A 21,964-nucleotide genomic window follows, 5' to 3' on the forward strand; every position below is an offset into this window, starting at 1 on the left:
ATCAAACCAGCGTCTCTTAGGTCTAACCTGCATTGGCAGGCAGTTTCTTTATCACTAGCACCACCTGGGAAGCCAAGAAATTAACACAACACTGTAAATCAACTATACTTCAGTAAAAGTAAAAAATGAAAAGCAAATCAATAAACTAAACTAAATCAATGCTCTAAGCTTCTGCCTCAAAACGCTAGAAAATTAAACCCAAGTGTGATACAGTTAAGAACAATGGAGACTATGGCAAAAGGGGAGAGTACAATCTTATTTGAAGGTATTTGATTTTCTAAAAAAATATTGGGGGGAGGGGCAAAAAAAAATAGAACTTTGTCTGCAGGATAGCAGATTATGAGTTGTGCTGTGGAAGAAGAATGAGAGGAGGCTTCCAGTGTGCTAGCAGACTGTAATGAGGAAGGAAGAAAAGGGAGAATACTATAGTTGCATGAGGATGGAGAAGGGGGTAGGGTATCACAGTAACCATGGATATGAGTACTGCATGTGTGTATCTGTGTGTGAGAGAGATGTTGTTTATGTAATTTCAATTCCAGTTATAAACTTCAACAGATCAATGACTCTAAATTCCAAAACAACCACTAGTTTTGATATATAACCCATTGGCATGACACAAACTAGCTATTTATTTTTAAACTGGTTTAAATTTCCTTTAACTTTTCAATAATTTCTGATTAAATATATGTTCTTTGGAAGTACAGATGCTAAGGGTCTATAAACTGTAACTATAAACTACCTCTGCTTCTCTTTTTTTTGCCCGTGCTTTTTCCACTTCATCCATAACTTTCTGGGATTCCTCCACATTTCCTTCGGCTCCTAGCTGCTCCACTTTGGCCAACAATTTACCAATTTCTTCATTTAACTCATGAACACGTTCTGCCTAGAAAGAAACAGAAAAGAAGATCATGAATAAAAAGCAGCATGTACCAAAGTTCAAAATATTTTGTAAGTGCTCAGAAAAGACGTTTGAGCTCTCTAAGGCAATATAACTAATGCTTTCTGAGCATATCATAAATGAATTGGTGGACATTAGAATATTTTGAGCCTGCCTCCCTTTACTTTAGTGAGTTCAAGGAGACAACTGATCTCAATATGATCTCAATATAACTACTGCTTTTTAACTTCTGCTTTGGCAGTGTATTCCAAGTATAAAATACATTTTCTTCCACATTCTGGCACTCTATCTTTCCAAACTATCTCAGTTCTCTGACTTCACAACAAATCTGTTATATGTTTCCCAAACTCACCCTGTTATTTTCATCCTCTCTGACTTTCCACATACTGCTCTCTCTTGCTAGGACGTCGTCCATTATCTCCTTTGCCTGCCTCATGCATGTCTGTCCTTTCAGTAAGGTCCAACTGAACAGTCTATTATGTGAACAATCAATAGCCACACCTCACCCTCACTTAAAACACTTAAGCAGAGAGCATCATACCCTCCTTTGTGCCATCTCTGTATCTTCTATGACAATTACTTCTATCTATATCACATTACTCTGTATGCCACTTTTGTATTTCCAATGCCTAAGATACTATGCTCATATATGAGTAAAAGAAATGAATTGGCGGATATTCTTTAAAGTGAAGATATGGCTTTAGAGTCCAACATATCTATCTGGTTTTTGGACAAACCAATTAACAGCTATGTAATTGTGGCCAGATTACCACACCTGAATCTACTTCCTTATCTGAGAAGTAGGGATAATACCTATCTCTCAAGGTTGTGAGAAATGAGAAAATGTGCCTCGTATACGCATGTGGCATATTACTAATATTCAGTATACTAGCATGGCACCTTTCTCCCGTGGTCCATCCCTTTCCATTGGGATTATTTCTTTCCTTGGGTTCTGATATACTACCTCACCACCATTATGGGTATCTAGTTCATTCCTATTGTTTTAATGGCAAATGACAGTCTTTATTCTGGCTACAAAATAAGTATTCAGCCTATTTGGCCAATTAGCAAAAAAGGTTTTGATTTTATATTGACATCCAGTCCCAACAAAGTAGTGTGCCAATAACCTTGACTCCTTAAATTTCCCTCAATCCAAGATATTTGTCCCTCAAAAAAACCTCCCAACTGTATCACCACTATTGTCCTACTTTAACAAAAGGGTATTTTCCTCAAGTATCTGCCACAGAAAGACTGCACTGGTGACCAAAGCTCTTCACCCTCCTGCACCTGTGCCCTTTGCTATGTGAACAACACCATACGCTGACTCTGAACTTGGCCATGTAACTAACTGGCTTTGGTTAACAGGATGGTAGCAAATATGACATAAGGGAATGCTTGAAAACTGCTTGTACGATGGGGCTTGATACTACTGCACCTCTGCTACCACCATGAGAATATGTTCAGGCCAGACTTCTGGCCTCCAGCTGACTGGAAGACATGAGTGAGCCCAGCTTAGGGGAGTCACTGCCTAGTCAATATCAGCCTAAGTTACTCATCACAGACTCATGAGCTAAATAAATTCTTAATGTTTTAAGTTTTGAGGTAACCTGTCAGCATTTTTGTAGTGATGGATAACTAATACAAAGCTTTATAAACCAGTACAGCTGGGGTCTAGCCAACTGCTATGGATCTCTTCCTGCCATGAGATATGAAATCCCTTGTACTTTAGGACACCTATCTTTATAGTCCCCATATTAAGAAAACTTTCCAGAAAAAAGTTGGTTATACATAATCCTCTCCTCAGACAAGGGATCCATTTCACTTTGTACACACATATCTGAGCGCTACATTTAATGATGTCACCTGAACTCTATTGGGTAACTTTGTCTCCATTCTGCATTTCCATAAAATGTGCCAGACTACATTGAATGGTACACAACATTACAAAGCAGTGAGCCATCAAATCAGCAAAAGTCAATATGTGGACTTCTGAACTCTGATTTAACACACCAACTCTACATAGGAAAATGAACTCATTCTGGGTATTGGATAATATTAAAAATGTTACCTTTATGAATGTAATTTTGTGGTTATGTTTCAAAGGTGAAATGATATGACATCTACAGTTTGCTTTTCAAATAATGAAACAGCAGAAGACTGATGCGTTTGAATTCATTGGGATTCACTGTACTTTTCTCTCTACTTTATGCATAAGTTCACAACAAAACATTTTTGCCTAAGAATGAACTACTGATACACACAACTTGTATGAAACTGAAGGAAGTTGTACTGACTGTAAAAAGCCAATCTCAAAAGGATACAACCTGCATGATGCCATTTATGGAATATTCAATGAAATAACATAATTATAGAAATGGAAAATAGATTAGTGGTGGCCAGGGGCTAGAGAGACAGAGGAATGAGTGTAGCTATAAAGGGGTAACATGAGGGAGTACTGTGGTGATGCTACAGTTAAGTAACTCAATTATAGGGGTAGTTACCCGTTACACATGTGATGAAATTGCATACAGCTACACACACATGCACAACTAATGAAATGTGAATAATATGTAAGGATTGGCCCAGTATCAACTTCATGGCTTTGACACTATTAATTATGTAGGATGTTAACATAGGGGAGGACTAGAGGAAGAGTATATAAAATTTCTACATATGTCTCTGCAATCTCCTATAATTATTAAAAAATAAAGTTATAAAAAGTATACCTTAAAGTATAGTAAGGTAAAACTACTTTGTATTAATGAAATAATTGAACATCTTACCTTCGCTGCAACTTCAGCACTAATTTCTTCTTGAGTCTCTGCTAATCTTTTCTTAGCCACTTCTGTTCTTCTATCACAATCTGCAATGAATGACTGCAGATGATCCATAGCCTACAAAGTTCAATTAAGACAACTACTGTAAGAAAAATCAACTGTATCCATAAATATCTTTCCTCAAAAATTATACTTTATTATTTTAAATGCTATTATGGGAATAAAAAAAAATAAAAGTGAGTTCAACTACAAATTGAAAACCACTATCATCATCTATCAAATATACGAAGAACAAACATAAAAATTCCCAGCAAATTTAAGGCGGTAAGGAAACGGCCACTCTCATACTTTGCTGAAGGAATCACAAACCAGTGCAGCCTCAATAAAAAGGCAATATGGTAATCTTTATCAAAAGCCTTAACAATATGCCCTGACTTAGTGACTTTTACTTCTAGAAATCCATTTTAAGAACATGATCAGAGGTATATGGAGAAATTAATATTCAAAGATGTTCTTCACAGTGTTAAATGGGGAAATATCCAGATAACATGTAGAAAATTTAACCTTCAGTCATTTAAAAAAGGTGTCAGTAGAACACATAAGGACCTAAGAAAATGCTCATGCTTCATTTGTAAATAAAGTTACAAAATGGTATATGCAGTAAGAGCCCAATTTTGTAAAATAAAAAAGCTTTAGAAAAATTGATGAGCATACATTAGATATTAACGATTTCTGACTATATGGGTAATTTTTAGTAATCTGTTTTTCTGTATTCTTCAAATTTTCCGCAATGAAAATGTTACAATTAGAAACAATTGCTCTTTTCTCAAAGAATAAACCACTGAGAATTTTGTAAAAATCTACATAAGTATTTACATAGATGTTTATCAGGCATATGTTAGTATGTCTATAAATAAATTACAGTTCAAATAAAACTAAGCTTTAAAGATGTATTCCCAACCCAACCAATTTAGACTTTCATATCTTACTGTACAGAAATACAGCTAATTCAAAACTCCAATGTTTAAAAATATAATTAGACACACATTAAATTCTAAAAATGGTTATTTAACCCATGAATTTCATGAAAATGTAAAACCTTTTATCTGTGATTAAAAAGAAATAGTTATTTAACTCTAATTAAATTTTATTTTTTAAAAAAGAACTAATCAATAGTGTTGAGTCAACTAAGCAGCTATGTAGAAAGTGAGATCTATACCTCAGTTCCTTGTAACAGGATACATTTAATCACAGATTCAAATACATAAAACAAAGCCATAAAAATACCAGAAGAAATCATGAAACAGAATTCTTATCACAGCAGGACAGGGAAGGCCTTTTGACTTAATTTAACAGATTTTTAACCATTAATAAACTACACAACTACACAAATATTTTGCAAAACTCACAACTCCCAAAAAAGAAATAGAAAAAAACCCACAACATATTATCTGAGACAAGGGACTAATTTTCATTATATGTAAGGTGCTATTTAGTACAAATCAAGTAGAAAAATACTAACATCCGGGACTTTCCTGGTAGTCTGATGGCTAAGACTCCCTGCTTCCACTACAAGGGGTGTGAGTTTGATCCTTGGTTGGGGAGCTAAGATCCCACATGCCACATGGCAAAAATTAAAACAAAAACAAAAACATATACACACACACTCACACACTAACATCCAAAATTAGTAAATAGCACCCCCCCGCCACACACAAAATGTACACTGAAAGTTCACTGAAAAGGATACATAAATAGATCTTAAATACATGAAAAAATGTCAAACTTATTTATAATAAAAATGCAAATTAAAATTATACTTATATTCCATTTCATTTATTAAAGCTGCAAGGAAATCGTGACCGACACACTATGCGGCATATGGGAAATAGTTTCAAACACACTTGTGGGAGTATAGGATTGAAAACCCCACACCCTTACATCTAGATGTTGGTGAATTTCTGCAGTATTTTACGCCCAGTGTATGTTAAATCATAACAAATTCACTTAAGGCATTTCCCCAACTGCTCCAGCCCCATATAAAAATTATGTTTACATAGATGACTTCATTTCCATTAGCAAAAATTCTTGGAAGTTCAGAGAAGTAAATGGAGGTCGGGGTGAGGGGTGGCTATTTACTACTTTTCTCCAAAACCAAATAAACCATCTATTGCCTCACTGATAAAATACACCACAAGGTTTATGGACATCAGGATGCTTGAGGCAATGCTGATTAGCGTGTCTTCTACTAAAAACCAGTCCCAACTACTCTCGTGTCTGCATAGCAAGGCCGAGCCTTTTAGATGCCTATATAGCATCTTCTACTTCCTCTCGTATTTCTTCTCTTACACATTAAGAAAAAACCACAGTAAAACACCGTCCTTAGTATCTTCCCTCTCCTTATATGTATATTTATAGATACAAAAACAAGTATGAATATAAAAATTCAGTTAATCATTAAAGGGTTTTATATACACTAGAAATTAGTTGTTTACATTCAAAATGGTATTTTCTTAATCACAAATACCTACTTGGGAAGAATATCCTTAATTTTCAAATCAATATATGAATTACACAACTTTCACACACTTTCTTAAAATATGCAGTTTCATCTCACATTTTTCAAAATGATTTGTTAGTTAGAAAGTACATAATCTTACTAAATTTAGTACTACCGTTCATGTGTGTGTTGTGTGTGTCAGTCACTCAGTCGTGTGTTTGACTCTTTGTGGACTTCCCTTAAACCACCCTTCATATTAACCACAAAAGAAGATAATTTTGCTAAGAGGCTTTTCCATTAAGAAATATCAATCTATATTCAAAATAGTTCACTGCAAAAGGTTAATCTAATTTGTTAAAACAAAATGACATACATCAAGTTCAAAGAAAAAATCTTGTTCTTTGGATGCGATTTCATAATCTGCTCTTAAAGCCAGGTCATGGACTTTCAGACATTCTCCAAGATCCATTCTCTGGAGGAGGAAAAAAGATACATATTATTACAACAGAAAACACTTTTTTCAAAAATTTATTAACAATCACAGTTCTCTTCAGAATAGTTATTGAGTCATACAGATGCTTCTTTATTTATGGATTTTCAAATCATGCAAAATTTCAGACAACTATAAAACTTGGTGCCAGAAAAAACCCACGTGAATTCTATCTACCAACAGATGGAAACCATGATTACTTTTGTACTTAAGAGCAAATAGAAAAGGAAAAGCCTGTCAGAAACTGAAAAAAGCTTCTCACTTCTATCTCAAGACATATTTCACTTGGTTGTTTAACACAAAAAAAGATAAATTTAAAATCAAACTAGCAGAACGTGTAAACCAAACTGCTGAATTATAGTCAATACTCAATGAATAACATTCTAACTTTCAAATAAAGATGGAGTCCTCAAACAACAGACTGGTAATCTTGATATGGATTCCAGACAAGACTCCAGGTGAACTAGTAAAGAGGTAATTTATTAAAACTCGTAACAATTTGACAAAGAGTAAGTATCTAGCCCCACTATGATTAGCATATGTCAGGAAAATAAATACCTACTTGGTATTTATTTATACCAAGTAGGTATTTATTTCAATAAGGAATCTAGTAGGGACCTTCTATGGGAATTCCAATTTGACATTATTTACCTTTCCTGGTGGCTCAGACGGTAAAGAATGTGCCTGCAATATGGGAGACCCAGGTTCAATCCCTGGATCAGGAAGATCCCTTGAGAAGAGAATGGCTATCCATTCCAGTATTCTTGCCTAGAAAACCCCATGGACAGAGGAGCCTGGAGGGCCACCGTCCACGGGGTCACAGAGTCCCCAGTCAACAGGACTGGGGGCTAACACTTTTACTTTTTCACCCAATTAGAAGCTTTCCTCGTATCTGAGACAAAAATTTCTAAAAATCTTTTCATTTTTACATGTATCTGGGCAACTGATAAGATCTTTCATGAAATTCTTTTAGAAGCATATTGGGTTAAAAAAAAAAGGGCTTGCTGTGAAGATAATTAGATATGATTAAAGGTGATCATGGCATCTGGTCCCATCACTTCATGGGAAATAGATGGGGAAACAGTGGAAACAATGTCAGACTTTATTTTTGGGGGCTCCAAAATCACTGCACATGGTGATTGCAGCCATGAAATTAAAAGATGCTTACTCCTTGGAAGGAAAGTTATGACCAACCTAGACAGCATATTCAAAAGCAGAGACATTACTTTGCCAACAAAGGTCCATTGGCCAAGGCTATGGTTTTTCCTGTGGTCATGTATGGATGTGAGAGTTGGACTGTGAAGAAAGCTGAGCACCGAAGAATTGATGCTTTTGAACTGTGGTGTTGGAGAAGACTCTTGAGAGTCCCTTGGATTGCAAGGAGATCCAACCAGTTCATTCTAAAGGAGATCAGCCCCGGGATTTCTTTGGAGGGAATGATGCTGAAGCTGAAACTTCAGTTACTTTGGCCACCTCATGCGAAGAGTTGACTCACTGGAAAAGACTCTGATGCTGGGAGGGATTGGGGGCAGGAGGAGAAGGGGACGACCGAGGATGAGATGGCTGGATGGCATCACTGACTCGATGGACATGAGTCTGAGTGAACTCCGGGAGATGGTGATGGACAGGGAGGCCTGGCGTGCTGTGATTCATGGGGTCAAAAAGAGTCGGACACGACTGAGCGACTGAACTGAACTGAAAGGTGATCAGAGCAAAGCAGGTTTTCCAGTTGGAGTTATGCTATCCAGCACTGGAATGTGACAGAATCTCTATAAGGGTGGTAAAAGGGAATACAGTAATTCAAAAAGCTAAATGTTCCTTTTGTATTTATTACACAAACTATATATAAAGTAAAACTACAAAAAAACATTGCAGCAGTAAAATTATTCCTTCAACTGAGTACCCAACTTGTGCCAAGCACTATGTTAGGTGCAGGGGACATGTACTAAATGACAAAGCTATAGGTCTCTGACCTCACGGAGCTGACATTCTAGAAGAGGAGAAGCTAATAATAAACCATATTTGTATCTCTGAACAATGTTAAGTGATCTAGCAAAACAGCAACACTCCTATTACCAGGGGAAGCTACTTGGGATAAAGTTGTCAGAGAAGCCCTTTCTGATGAGGCTACATTCCAACTGGATCTAGAAAGTGAGAGGAAGCAGGCTAACCTTAGGGAAAGCTAAGAAGAGAGTCTTTCAGTTTTACAGATTTAGAAAGCAGATCTTTAAGAAAATATATACAAGTGTTACTCAAGAGGGAAGTTTCTAGTATCAACGAACAGGACTAACCTATCTATAGGACACAGGTCTGGGTCTTACCTCTGTATATATTATCATGACTCTGCCTATTTAACATTTTTGCAACCACCTGGACATATAGAAGGATATGATCAACAATTCTGTGCAATATCCCAAGCTAAAAAGGATAGTGAATTCACTGGATTAAGATTCAAAAATACTGATATACCAGACTAAATCTAATATGAAGACAGAAGCACAAAGTTCTAAAGGACTTTCCTGGTGGCTCAGATGGTAAAGAATCTGCCTGCAATGCAGAAGACCCAGGTTCGACCCCTGGGGTCAGGAAAACACCCTGGAGAAGGAAATAGCAACCCACTCCAGTATTCTTGCCTGGAGAATTTCATGGACAAAGAGGAGCCTGGCGGGCTACATACAATCCATGGGGTCACAAAGAGTCGGACACGACTACGTGACTAATATTTTCACTTTCACAGTTACACCAAAAAATCAAATTTATAAATAACCAAGTATAAGCAAAAAATCAGACAAACTGAAAAACTTGCTAGTTAAGAGTAAGGGTTACAGGGTGGCATGACTGAGATCAATTTAAGTGATACAATAGTAATTTATAGGATATAATATGAGCAAGTGAGAACACTCTTACTGAAGGCTGGTTTAAAAGCAAGTCCCTCTCTTCCAAAACACAAATTCTGCGTGCTAACACATTCCAAAAGTGATATGAATAAATTAGTGTCTCAAAACAAAGCTTTACAAAATAGCCAGAGAACAGATGTAACTAAACTGGAGAATTAAGATGTGAAAAGTCAACTGAAGAACTTTTTAATATGGAATCAGACAAAGATTGTATTATGGCCCCAAGGGACTCCAGAGAGACTTTGGTCCTCTTAATACATTCTAACGCTCAGAGTTTTCAAAAGATGGACAAGCTTTCTTGGCAGTTACTTGAGTTTCCAGGTAACAGAGATTGAAATACTGTTTAGACAACTACTTCTTTGGGCTATCCAATAAAGAATTCGAACATCAGGTAACTGTTAAGTCTTTCTTCCAACTCCAAGATTTTATGACTATCTTAAAAAATAAAAAAGTTCTCAAAACTGTATTACCTTGGTTCTTAATTATATAAAGGAATGAATGGGAAAATATAAATAGACAATGTCCTCAAAGTTATCCTTTGGGAAATAATAAGGACTATTTACCACCATTATAAAAGTCATCATACTAATGGTTTAAAGCAGGCTGGAACCCAACCCCCAGGCTGGAACTAGTCCATGGCCTGTTAAGAACCAGGCTGCACATCAGGAGGTGAGCAGTGGGCAAGTTGAGTTAAGCTTCTTCTGTGTTTACAGCTGCTCCCCATTGCTTGCATGACCACCCGAGCTTCACCTCCTGTCAGATCAGAGGTGGCATCAGATTCTCACGGGAGTGGGAACTGGCCTGTGAACTGCACATGCAAGGGATCTAGGTTGCTCCTTACAAGAATCACTCTGAAACCAGTCCTTCACATTCAGTCTGTGGAAAAAGTATCTTCCATGAAACCAGTCCCTGGTATCCAAAGGTTGGGGACTACTAAAGTGTCATCGTGATGCTGAGATTTTTTCCAGGCTCCAATGCTTACTCTCAATCATTAATTAGTCCATGAATTAACAAACTAAGGAGCTTTCCAGTGAGAAAAAAACAGCAACTGAAACTTTCTACAGATGTCTGGAAACTCAAAGCTGTTTATTAGGCAATGCTTATTTAAAAAAAAAAAAAACTAGAAAAATATTTAATACTCTTTTTAAAAAATTACAGCAAAGTAAGATAGGAATGAAAGAAGTTAATGGCAAAAGAATGTTCTTACCCTCTGTTACACTAGCCTGTTGATTTAATAATATCTTAATATTACTCATCCCAACAATCCTATTTACATATATTTCCACAGCTATAGTTGTTCATGCTATGCTTACTTCATCAAATGTTAAGATGTCAGAGCTTTGTAAATGTCTTTGATCTTGGGAGCAGTTCTGAATCTGAACTTGGATTTAAACATTATCAGCAGAAGCTTCTGAAAATAGGCCCAAGCCCTAACCTCCAAAAACTGAATGTAAAAGTCCCCCAGAAGTTTTTAATGCAAGTGTTGTGAACCACTAGCTGATCTACTTTTATTCCCATTCCAAAGACAACGGAACTGAAGCACACAGACGGACTTCTTCAGGGTACTCACCAGGAAACCTGGTTAGAGATTTCTGGTCTAACACCTCTTCTGCTTTATTATGCTAATTCCAATTATTTCAGTACTGACTTATCTTTTACTATTTTTAGTCGACAATCATCCCCCGTAACATCTAAAAAAGCTTTGCATACAGCTGATAGTCAAAGCAGCTGTCTACTGCCTTTACTTCAGCAATCTCCCTTATTTTTATCTTGTGCATAACTGTATTTCCAATCTGTTTTCAAAAACATGTTAATTGCCTCACTGAGCTTAACCTAAACCTCTGTTGTCCACCCATACTATGCTTTGGCAGGAATTCCAGGCTCCCCCTGCCCCCTGCCTGCCTCTATCTTTAACTTCACACCACACAACCAATCAAAAGAAAAGCAACTATGTCGATCAACAACAAAATGAACACTAAAAAAAGGTCCCATTATATCACTATAGCAAAGTTGGAATCTGGGTGAAAGTAGAGCTGGGGGGAATATATGCCTTGTAGGGAACTTACGGAAGGCAAAATGTGAGCTCCACAAGGATAGTGACTTTTTTCTACTTTATCCACTACACACCTGGGTCTGTACATCAAAATGCTTAAAATATTTAACCTTTATTGAATGAACAAAACTGGGCAGAGAAGAACATTTGGCACAGAGGGTCCTGTTCTTAAGCAAGGGTGGTCAAGATGCAAAATTGGACCAGGGCAAAACTGGTCTGAACTCTGGAGAGGGAAGGTCTTCTTAGCCTCTCCTTGGATTCTGTCCTTTTGGAGGCTCCCTTTCTTCTTAACTGTTTTGAGCTACTCTTCTCTGTTTTTCCCTATGCACGCCTCTCCTCCAAGGAGGAAGACTTACTTGGGCTTTTCACTATGGTGGGGTAAAAGCATCTTCAGCTTTAGTCTTGTCTAGCTCACCAAAGTAGATTTGGGGGTCAAAGCCGTAGGAGCTCAAAGAGCCTAGTTATGATGAAAATTCCTCCCCAACCCCCAGCCCAATAGCCTCAGTGCTTACTTCAGGGACCTATCAGGACAGCATGTGTAGCAAGGCAGATTTTCAATTCTGGATACTAGCCATGTTTTTTCTTCAGTCTAAACATCATTGCAACAGTACTTTGAACACCAAGTGCACGGATAGTTTCTGTTGCTACTGCTTCTCTTTTGAAATAGTTGAGCTTCAAACTGAACAAAATAAAATGTTTGGTCATTTATTTTAACCTAAAATAACTATTTACGATGAAAGCCACAGGAAGAGTTAAAAATTTTTAAATTTAACGAGTAATTTACTTCATAATTTCTTTCTACAAACTTATTCTTGATATTTTAATTAACGCACATTTAAATTCTTAGATTATTGGGAAAATGGATAAATTCAGATCTGCATTTTGCCCTCTGCATCCTAAATCCACTTTTCCCATGAAGTCTTGATCAAATAACTATACCTGATCTTAACAGAATTCTCTTACAACCTCCCAACATTTTATGTTTTACTATTTAACAAAGCTGATTGTGTTAAGTGCTTTTTAACTGTTCTTTTGAAATCCCAACAGAGATCAGGTTTGCATAACCCACAACTTGGCCATTTTTAAAGAGACACTGCTATGAGATTGAATATTTTGTTTGGATTTTTGGATAATGGTTGAATTAAATGTAAATAAAGACGTATATACAAGCATTTCATTGCCATACTGCACACCAAAAACAAGAACAATTACGAGTCATTGGGTAAGTAACTTAGGAAATGGCTATATTGTGAAATATTGTATCTGCATTTAAAAAATATAGACCACTGATATGGAAACTTCTCCACGACAAGTGAGCAAAATTCAAAGATGCTATTTGTTAAAACACACACATCACACATACTCGCAAATGTACAGAAAAGGAGAGTGGAAGATGTACATTAAATTGTTAACAGGGTTTAGTTCTGGGAAGAGGGGTATGATGAACAAGGGGAAATTTCATGTTTTATGTTTTTCCTCATAGTTGAAGACTATATTGCCAAAGTAGTAAATAAAATATGACAGACCAGGCACTGACCTGGTCTGAACTCAGAAAGCATCCCATTTTCTCATTATCCCATATCTCATTCTCCATTTAACTCTGAGAAATTCGCCTCGTCTCTCAGAACTTCTCTTTTCTCCAGGAACTTCAGGACTGCAGTACGATTTACTTACAGACTGACTACACTGTGGAAGATTCTGAATGTGAATCAACACATGCAGAACTTTCTCTGGGGGCAGAGAAGAATGCTGGATTACTTGGACAGAAATATGACATGATAAAACCTGTTTCAGAAGCATCATCACCACACTACTAGGTGGACAAACATCCTTGTCAGACAGCAACAAATGTTTAAGAATGGACAGCAATGCTGGCAAAGTACTAAAAGGAATACAAACCAACTGAAGCAGCAGCAAAGCAGAGCCATGACAGCAGGGCAGGGCGCACAGCAGACACAAGCCCTTGGTCCAGCATCTGAACCATTCCAGGCACAGTTCCAATGCCAATGCTATTTTCCAAAACACAAATCATCTATACTTTGACGTTTACATCTTCATATTTTACATCTTCACTTTCTTCCTCCTCCTCACACTGATAAAATCTCGCTCTTCCATCCATGTTCAGTGCCCACCTTAAGACCCAGCTTAAGAACAAGAGAAAGCTGAATAAACTACGGAAAAAGTCTTAAAATAACAAAACCTGCATACGAGTTTCAGTTATGCCACGACTGTTTTAAGAAGGCTTTTCTTTCCTAATTCCAATGTTGGCACTCAAAACTAACAAATCAAACGTGAGTGGCAAATGAAGAGGAATGGGGCCCACTGGGAACACACCAAGTAGCTCCTGCTTTTCCACCACTTCCCTACTTTTGCCCATTCTCACTTGAATGTTCTTCCTCCAAGTTCACCTTTTCCTGAGTGGATAAAGAAAAATAAAGCTCTTTGTTTACCATTTCTTAATGAATGTTTTTTGATGAATACAGTAGGAAATATCTTATCCATTTCTAATCTTAGATATGCAAACATAACGGGATAAAATTAAAACAGAAGGCCTTGCCTCACAAAGACTATCTAACCAAGGAGAGAAAGGATATATATAAACAAGATAAAAAAGTGACCACTCAGTAATATGGAGGGCAGGTGCTCCCCTGGGGTTGAGAGCAATCACATGTAGTATCCTAGGCAGGATTTAAATTTGTAGAGAAAGGGTTATTCCAGGCATGGAAAGGCAGATAGGTAATAATGAACAAGCTGGGCAAGGAAAGCAGTGTGACAACAATGAAAAAAATCAGTCTGGTCCAAACAGGACCAAACTGATTTATTTATTCAAGGAAGAGACAAATCCAACTGAAGATTTTCAGATTTTTGACCATCTATGAATACATAATAGGGAACCACCAGAAGTTTTTGAGTGGAGGCAATATATGCCAAATTTATTTCCTCTCAGGAATAACTGGCTTCTTTTCCCCACATTTAGAACTCTTCAAATGTCATCTCATCAAAATGTTTTCTCCAGTCGTCCTGTCAGAGCAGCCCCTTGCCGACCATCCCAGATCTAACCATGCATTTTTGTCACAGCACTTGCAACATTCCTGAAATCACAGTATTTCTTTTCACACTTGACTGTGGAAGAACCTTAGAAGGTAAGCTCCCATCACTGAAAGAGAAACCCCCATATACTTCTGTTATCTCCAGCATTTCTGCATATGGCACATAGCAGGTCCTCAACATGTAGTTAAGTGAATTAATGAATGAATGCTGATCTCAGCAATTAGCAACACTCCCAGAGATGTAAAAAAAAAATTAATTTCTTGAAGGAGAATTTTCTGTTTATTTTTACTGTGAATTTTCTTTACGTTTTCCATCTAGCCCCTCATTAATCTGATACTCTTGCTCGTCCTTTTCTATTTCTTCCTCTGCCTAACTTCATTGTTCCAAACACTATAATAATAAATACAAAAGGGGTAGGAACACACAAAAATCTACCTAAATTTGGATATTTTACAAATTGCATTATACAAACACATCAACATATATGCTTATATTTTTTGACTTTATAGACCAAAAATGTCTATAGGGTAATATATAGTCAAGATGTTTTAGTCAATATAAACCAGAGTAAAACACCAAATGTTTTTAAGTTTCCTTTGTAACTACTCTTAAATAAGGAAGGATTATACTAAGTCATTTGACCTTGCCACCAGCACATCAAGGTAGAATGCATCACATTAAAAAAAACATTTTCAATGATAAGACATTTCATGATTTTACTTGATGCCTACAGTTAATTACCTGTACAATAAAAATGTTTCAAGTTTTTATTTATTACTATATGTCTGCTTAGTGTTCATAGTCTGATTCTTCCAAACAATGCATTTATAACTCATCCCACCTTTCTCAATGAATAGCCTCAGAAAACACACTAATTCAGATTTGTTAAAATGCAATTCATAAAACTGTTCCTACGTCTAAAAAAGACCTAAAGAGTTCAAGAGACTACTGAGTGATGATTCCTAGTTTTTAAATAATAAAAATTTATTGAGAGCCACTGTACAGAGAAACAAATGTGTGGGAACTACCTGGCAGTTCAGGGGTTAGGATCCACACTCTTAACTGTGGAGGGTCCAGGTTCAATCCCTGGGGAACTAAGATCCCACAAAACACCCTGCCCCGCCCCCAAACAAAAACCGATGTGACAGTGAAATATACTGACCAAGCACCAGGGCATTAAAAACAATCTGCTTGAACAAAGACTTCCAGACCTCATTCTTCTTTGCTTGGAAGTTACTGGTCTTTGCTACTTTATAGTGTTTCAAGAGTTATCCTAAATGACAGGTCCAAAATGTTAAGATTTACCTCAAAAAACAAAAGGATGAAGAGGACATTAAGTAATTATAAATGACATAAGGTAGTTGTGTGTAAAATACTTATGAAGTTGGTATATGGGTATATGAAGTTCAGTATACAACTCTACTTTTACATATAGTTGAAATTTAAGTTTCAGAAGATTCTTTCCCCTCAAATGGATTCAATAGCACAGAATAAAAATGAAAAGTAAAATTAGTTTGTATTTGATCTACAAAGACTGGACATCAGCACAATAGATGCACATATATTTACATATATGTACTTTTGTATTTAACCATTAATCCAAGTGTCATGGACAAATATGCTGACTGATCTTAACCAGAGACAATAAAGTAGAACAAAACCCAGAGATGGTCTCACGATCTCCTTTTAAAAGATTACTTCCACAAGCCTGAAGTATATTAACTTATTTTAAGAACATGAAATGAATGACCGCAAGATTATTCAGAACAATAGAAAACGGTTATTTCCTAAGGACAGAACCACCTGAAGCTAAACAGTTCAGGGTATTCATATTCCAAGTCAACAATACTCCAAATTATATTCAGGACTTGGTTTCAAATTTTATTTTATTTTTTTTTAATGTGGACCATTTTTAAGTCTTTTGAATTTGTTACACCATTGCTTCTGTTTCATGTTTTCATTTTTTGGTCTCAAGGGACTGCACCGACACCCCCTGCATTTGAAGGCGAATTCCTTACCACCTGGACTGCCAGGAAGTCCCCAGGACTGGGCTTCTCTTTTTTTTAATTGCAGGATAACCGCTTTACAATACTGTGTTGGCTTCTGCCATACAACAGTGTGAATCAGACACAAGTACACTTATGACCCCTCCCTCTCCCTCCTGAGCCTCCCAGGCCATTCCCCATTCCTATCCCTGTCGCACTGTACTGGGCTGAACTCCCTGAATGTTAAGGGCTGAATTTCCTGAATGTAAACTGATACAGCCGCTATGGAGAATAGTATGCAGTTTCCTTAAAAAGCTATGAATAAAACTATCATATGACCCAGCAATCCCACTACTAGGCACATACCCTGAGAAAACCACAAATGAAAAAGAACATGTACCCTAATGTTCAGAACTGCACTATTTACAATACCTAGGACATGGAAGCAACCTAGATGTTCACCAGCAGATGAATGGATAAAGAAGTTGTGCTACATACATACAATGGAATATTATTAGTCAGCCATAAAAAGGACTAGGTTTTTGAAGCATGGCAGTAAAGATCAAATTATTCACTGGGAAGCTCTTAATGTGCCTCTGCTTTCCTAGGCTTTACTGTAAGGCACTTTCTGTAAGAAACCGAAACTAAAATACAAACAGCAACTTTGATAATGTAAGAACACCTCAAAAGCCAACTCTGCTAAAAACCTAGGTTATCTGGCAGTTTCACAAATTGGGAAGCTCTAGAAACTGGGGGTCACAGAAATTAGGGGGAAAAATTTCAAGCTAGTAATCTAGGCACGTGTTTTATTTTGCTTTCCTTTTTTTTTTTTTTTCATTTTAGCCATGCCACCACAGCTTAAGGGATATCTCAGTTCCTTGACCAGGGACTGAATCCAGGCCATGGCAGTGAGAATGCTAAATCCTAACCACTAGATCACTTGGGAACCTAATGTTAAAAACACTTGCTTACCAGAGGGATGGTATGGGGAGGGAGGTAGGAGGGGGGTTCAGGATGAGGAACACATGTACATCCACGGCAGATTCATGTTGATGTATGGCAAAACCAATACAATATTGTAAAGTAATCAGCCTCCAATTAAAAAAACAAAAAACAAAAAACACTTGATTAAAAATGTTTAAAGTGTCCAAAAACAAACCCTTTCCAGAGGAAAGGCTGTGAGTTTATTTAAATCATCTACAGACTTTTTCACATATGCATGGGAAACCACTGCTGTCATGTTTTGGTAAGTAATTCAAAATCAAGATACACCCCTTATCCACGAGAAGATAACACTTTTTTCCACAATCATTAATTTTTGAAACTTAAAGCTTGTTCTGAAAAACACTTGTTCCATGTCCTACTTGTGCTGCTGCTGCTGCTGCTGCTAAGTTGCTTCAGTCGTGTCTGACTCTGTGCGACCCCATAGACGGCAGCCCACCAGGCTCCCCCGTCCCTGGGATTCTCCAGGCAAGAACACTGGAGTGGGTTGCCATTTCCTTCCCCAATGCATGAAAGTGAAAAGTCAAAGTGATTGATTATTCATGTTAACACAAGGGAAGAACACCATTCTAGATTCTAGAGATACAGCAACTGAATGAAATGTGTCTGCTCTCACTATGAAATTTACATTCTACTTAGTGGCTGAGAAAATTTTGTGCAGGTTTATTTCTTATCAATGCTTCTCTAAACTTTCATGGCTCCTTTAAATTTGTACTATCAAAGACACTTCAGCAGTTGTAAAGTTCAGGTTTGTAGGTATTCAAGGAACTGACTTTAACCAAGTCTCAAGAGAGAAGCAGTAAAGGAGTTCTGATTAATAAAAATTTCATTTTGGATAAAACCCAGAACCTACTGGGGAACTGAAAAATTTTTGAACCTACTGGTTCAGAAATCGACTCAGGATTTTTGACAATCAATACTCCCACCCAATCACTTCAAAGAGGCAGATAAAATTTTACCTTATCCCTGTCCCTAAGTATTTCTCTTGGAGTCCTAAGTCAAGTGGGCCTTAGGAAGTATCACTATGAACAAAGCTAGTAGAGGTGATGGAATTCCAGCTGAGCTATTTCAAGTCCTGAGACATGATGCTGTTGAAGTGCTGCACTCAATATGCCAACAAATTTGGAAGACTCGGCAGTGGCCATAGGACTGGAAAAGGTCAGTTTTCATTCCAATCTCAAAGAAAGACAATGTCAAAGAATGTTCAAACTACTGCACAATTGCACTCATCTCACATGCTAGTAAAGTAACGCTCAAAATTCTCCAAGCCAGGCTTCAACAGTACATGAACCGAGAACTTCCAGATGTTCAAGCATTTAGAAAAGGCAGAGGAACCAGAGATAAAATTGCCAACATCCACTGGATCATAGAAAAGGCAAGACAGTTTCAGAAAAACATCTACTTCTGCCTTATTGACTACACCAAAGGCTTTGGCTATGTGGACCATGACAAACTGGAAAATTCTTCAAAAGATGGGAATACCAGACCATCTTACCTGCCTCCTGAGAAATCTGTATGCAGGTCAAGAAGCAACAGTCAGAACCAAACATGGAACAGACTGGTTCCAAATTGGGAAAGGGGTACGTCAAGGCTGTATAGTCACCCTGCTTATTTAACTTATATGCAGAGTACATTACGCAAATTGCTGGGCTGGATGAAGCACAAGCTGGAATCAAGATTGCCAGGAGAAATATCAATAACCTCAGATAGCAGACGACACCACCCTTATGCCAGAAAGCAAAGAGGAACCGAAGAGCCTCTTGATGAAAGTAAAAGAGAGTGAAAAAGTTGGCTTAAAACTCAACATTCAGTAAACAAAGATCATGGCACCTGGTCTCATCACTTCATGGCAAACAGACGGGGAAACAATGGAAATAGTGACAGACTTTTTCCTTGGGCTCCAAAATGACTGTACATGGTGACTGCAGCCATGGAATTAAAAGACGCTTGCTTCCTGGAAGAAAAGTGATGACCAAGCTAGACAGCATATTAAAAGGCAGAGACATTACTTTGCTGTCAAAGGTCTGTCTAGTCAAAGCTATGGTTTTTCCGATAGTCATGTATGGACACGGGAGTTGGATGATAATGAAAGCCGAGCACTGAAGAAAGGATACTTTTGAACTGTGGTGTTGCAGAAGACTCTTGAGAGTCCCTTGGACTGCAAGGAAATCAAACCAGTCAATCCTAAAGGAACTCAGTCCAAATATTCATTGGAAGGAGTGATGCTGAAGCTCCAATACTTGGCCACCCAATGCGAAGAACTGACTCACTGGAAAAGACCCTGATGCTGGGAAAGATTGAAGGCAGGAAGAGAAGGGGACGACGGAGGACAAGATGGTTGGATGGTATCACTGACTCGATAGACATGAGTCTGAGCAAATTCTGGGAGCTGGTGATGGACAGGGAAGCCTGGCGTGCTACAGTACGTGGGTTTGCACGTGTCGTGTTTGCACGTGGTTTGTCAGACACGACTGAGCAACTGAACTGAAGTATTTCTCAAGATCAGCTCTTTACAACATAAAACATTAAAGAGTATTTGGATTAAAATAACTCTAAGATTCCCGTGTGGCATAATATACCATGATTATCTGTGAGACATCTGACAATTTCCCTGAATCTTAATTTTTCTATCTACATAAAATGATGGCCTTAAGCTGGAAGACATGATGGCCTGTCAACACTAAAACTATGCTATGATGAAGTCTGTAAGAAAATTAGTAGTGGCCATTTTTGAATTTAGGATAAATGTATTGTGAGTATACATCCCCATCCCTGCAGATCTTAATTTCAATCTCTGATGCCACCTGCTTCAGATTTAACACCTTCTGTAAATTATTACTATTATATACCTTTCCCCCAGGTTCCTAGGAACTAGATGCAAAGATTTTTTTAAGCACTTCAATATCCTTATCTTTCCTTAGGGAATATATGAACCAGAAACAATGTGGTTTATTTTGGTGGAGGGAGGGAGCAGCGGGAGATGACAACTCTTAGGCTTTTTGTTTTGCCTAAATCTGAAAGGGGGTGCTGTCTACTTTATGCATGCTAAATATAAGGAGACAACTAAATGGACCAAAGGATGAAAGAGTGAGACAAACAAAAAGTTCTAGATGAATAGGAAAATAATCCAAGCTTTTGAATTAGAAGGAAATGGCAACCCACTCCAGTATTCTTGCCTGGGAAATCCCAGGGACAGAGGAGCCTGGTGGGCTACAGTACCTGGGTCACATGTACTTAGCGACTAAACAATGATATTTGTATGTATGTATGTGTGTGTGTGTAAACACTGTGTGTGTGTGTAAAACACTGAATCTGTCTGCTGTATACCTGAAACTAATACAACTTTGTAAATCAACTATACTCCAAAAAAAAAAAAAGTTATACCAAAGTACCAGACTAAAGAAAGGTACAATGCTACAGGGGCCTTTGCATCAAAGTGAATTTCAAAAATATTCCAATTTGTCAGTTATGAGTACTTTTTCAGAAACCATACCCTTTATCTCCAAGCACTCAGTATAAAGCTCAACCTTTGCACAATAATAATAAAGAAAAGCCAGAGAACATATTTCCGTGTTATCTTCTGCTAAATAATCTAGAACACTGATGAGTCCTATTCTCCTGGCAGTGACAGATCTGAGGAACAAGGGCTGGAAAACTAAAGGGCAACTTTTAGTTATAAAACAAACAAAAAGCACTATAAAATCAACAATTACAATTTGGTTCTTTTCATCTTTGATCTAAGAGGTCAAAAAAATATCTTCAACGTACAGAGGTGTGAACTATTCGATTCTGTGCCAGAAAAGCATTAGCCTGACACAGATTGGTTGCTAAAGAAGTCAGAGCTCTGTAATTAAAAACCACATGCACATAGGATAAACTGCTATAAACAGCCCTTTTTAGTATTATAATAAGCGTCATAAGACAGTCACTCATGGGTGCTTTCAAGTTCTCAAGTTCCTCACTTTAGACAACCTTGGACTCTTACAAAATTCTAGAGCCAGCCCTGAAAACTTTGCTTAAGAGGCTCATAAGGACTTAACTCCATCCCTACATAAATGACAATCTCTTGCCTATTAAGCTGACATAAAGAAGATATGTCTCATATAGAATTTCTCTAGCAAGTGCCTTTCAAAGGTCATTCGCTATTTTTCATGTGATCCAAAACACCAATTTTAAGCCTCACTGTAAGAAAAATGTTACAAATTAAAATAGTATTTTTCTGTCATCAATTTTAAGATGCATACTACAGAGACACTGAAATCTGAAAAGATGTGCTTCTTACAAATCCACCAGCAAGAATTTTACAATGAA

The 21,964-nt window shown here is 37.3% G+C and overlaps 1 protein-coding gene across 6 annotated transcripts in view; it reads right to left on the minus strand.

Moving 5' to 3' along the window:
* Positions 1-21,964, minus strand: part of LOC102172789 (putative RNA-binding protein Luc7-like 2) — a 55,742-nt gene that overhangs the window by 16,708 nt on the left and 17,070 nt on the right. For all 6 annotated transcript variants that reach the window (XM_018046881.1, XM_018046879.1, XM_018046882.1 and 3 more), the window contains 3 exons: positions 6,549-6,647; positions 3,682-3,792; positions 740-883 (listed from right to left, as the gene is read on the minus strand). In XM_018046881.1, coding sequence (XP_017902370.1) covers positions 740-883; positions 3,682-3,792; positions 6,549-6,647 — 354 coding nt within the window. The remainder of the gene's footprint in view (positions 1-739; positions 884-3,681; positions 3,793-6,548; positions 6,648-21,964) is intronic.

The sequence above is a fragment of the Capra hircus genome, chromosome 4 (genome assembly GCF_001704415.2).
Source record: "Capra hircus breed San Clemente chromosome 4, ASM170441v1, whole genome shotgun sequence".
Taxonomy (NCBI): domain Eukaryota; kingdom Metazoa; phylum Chordata; class Mammalia; order Artiodactyla; family Bovidae; genus Capra; species Capra hircus.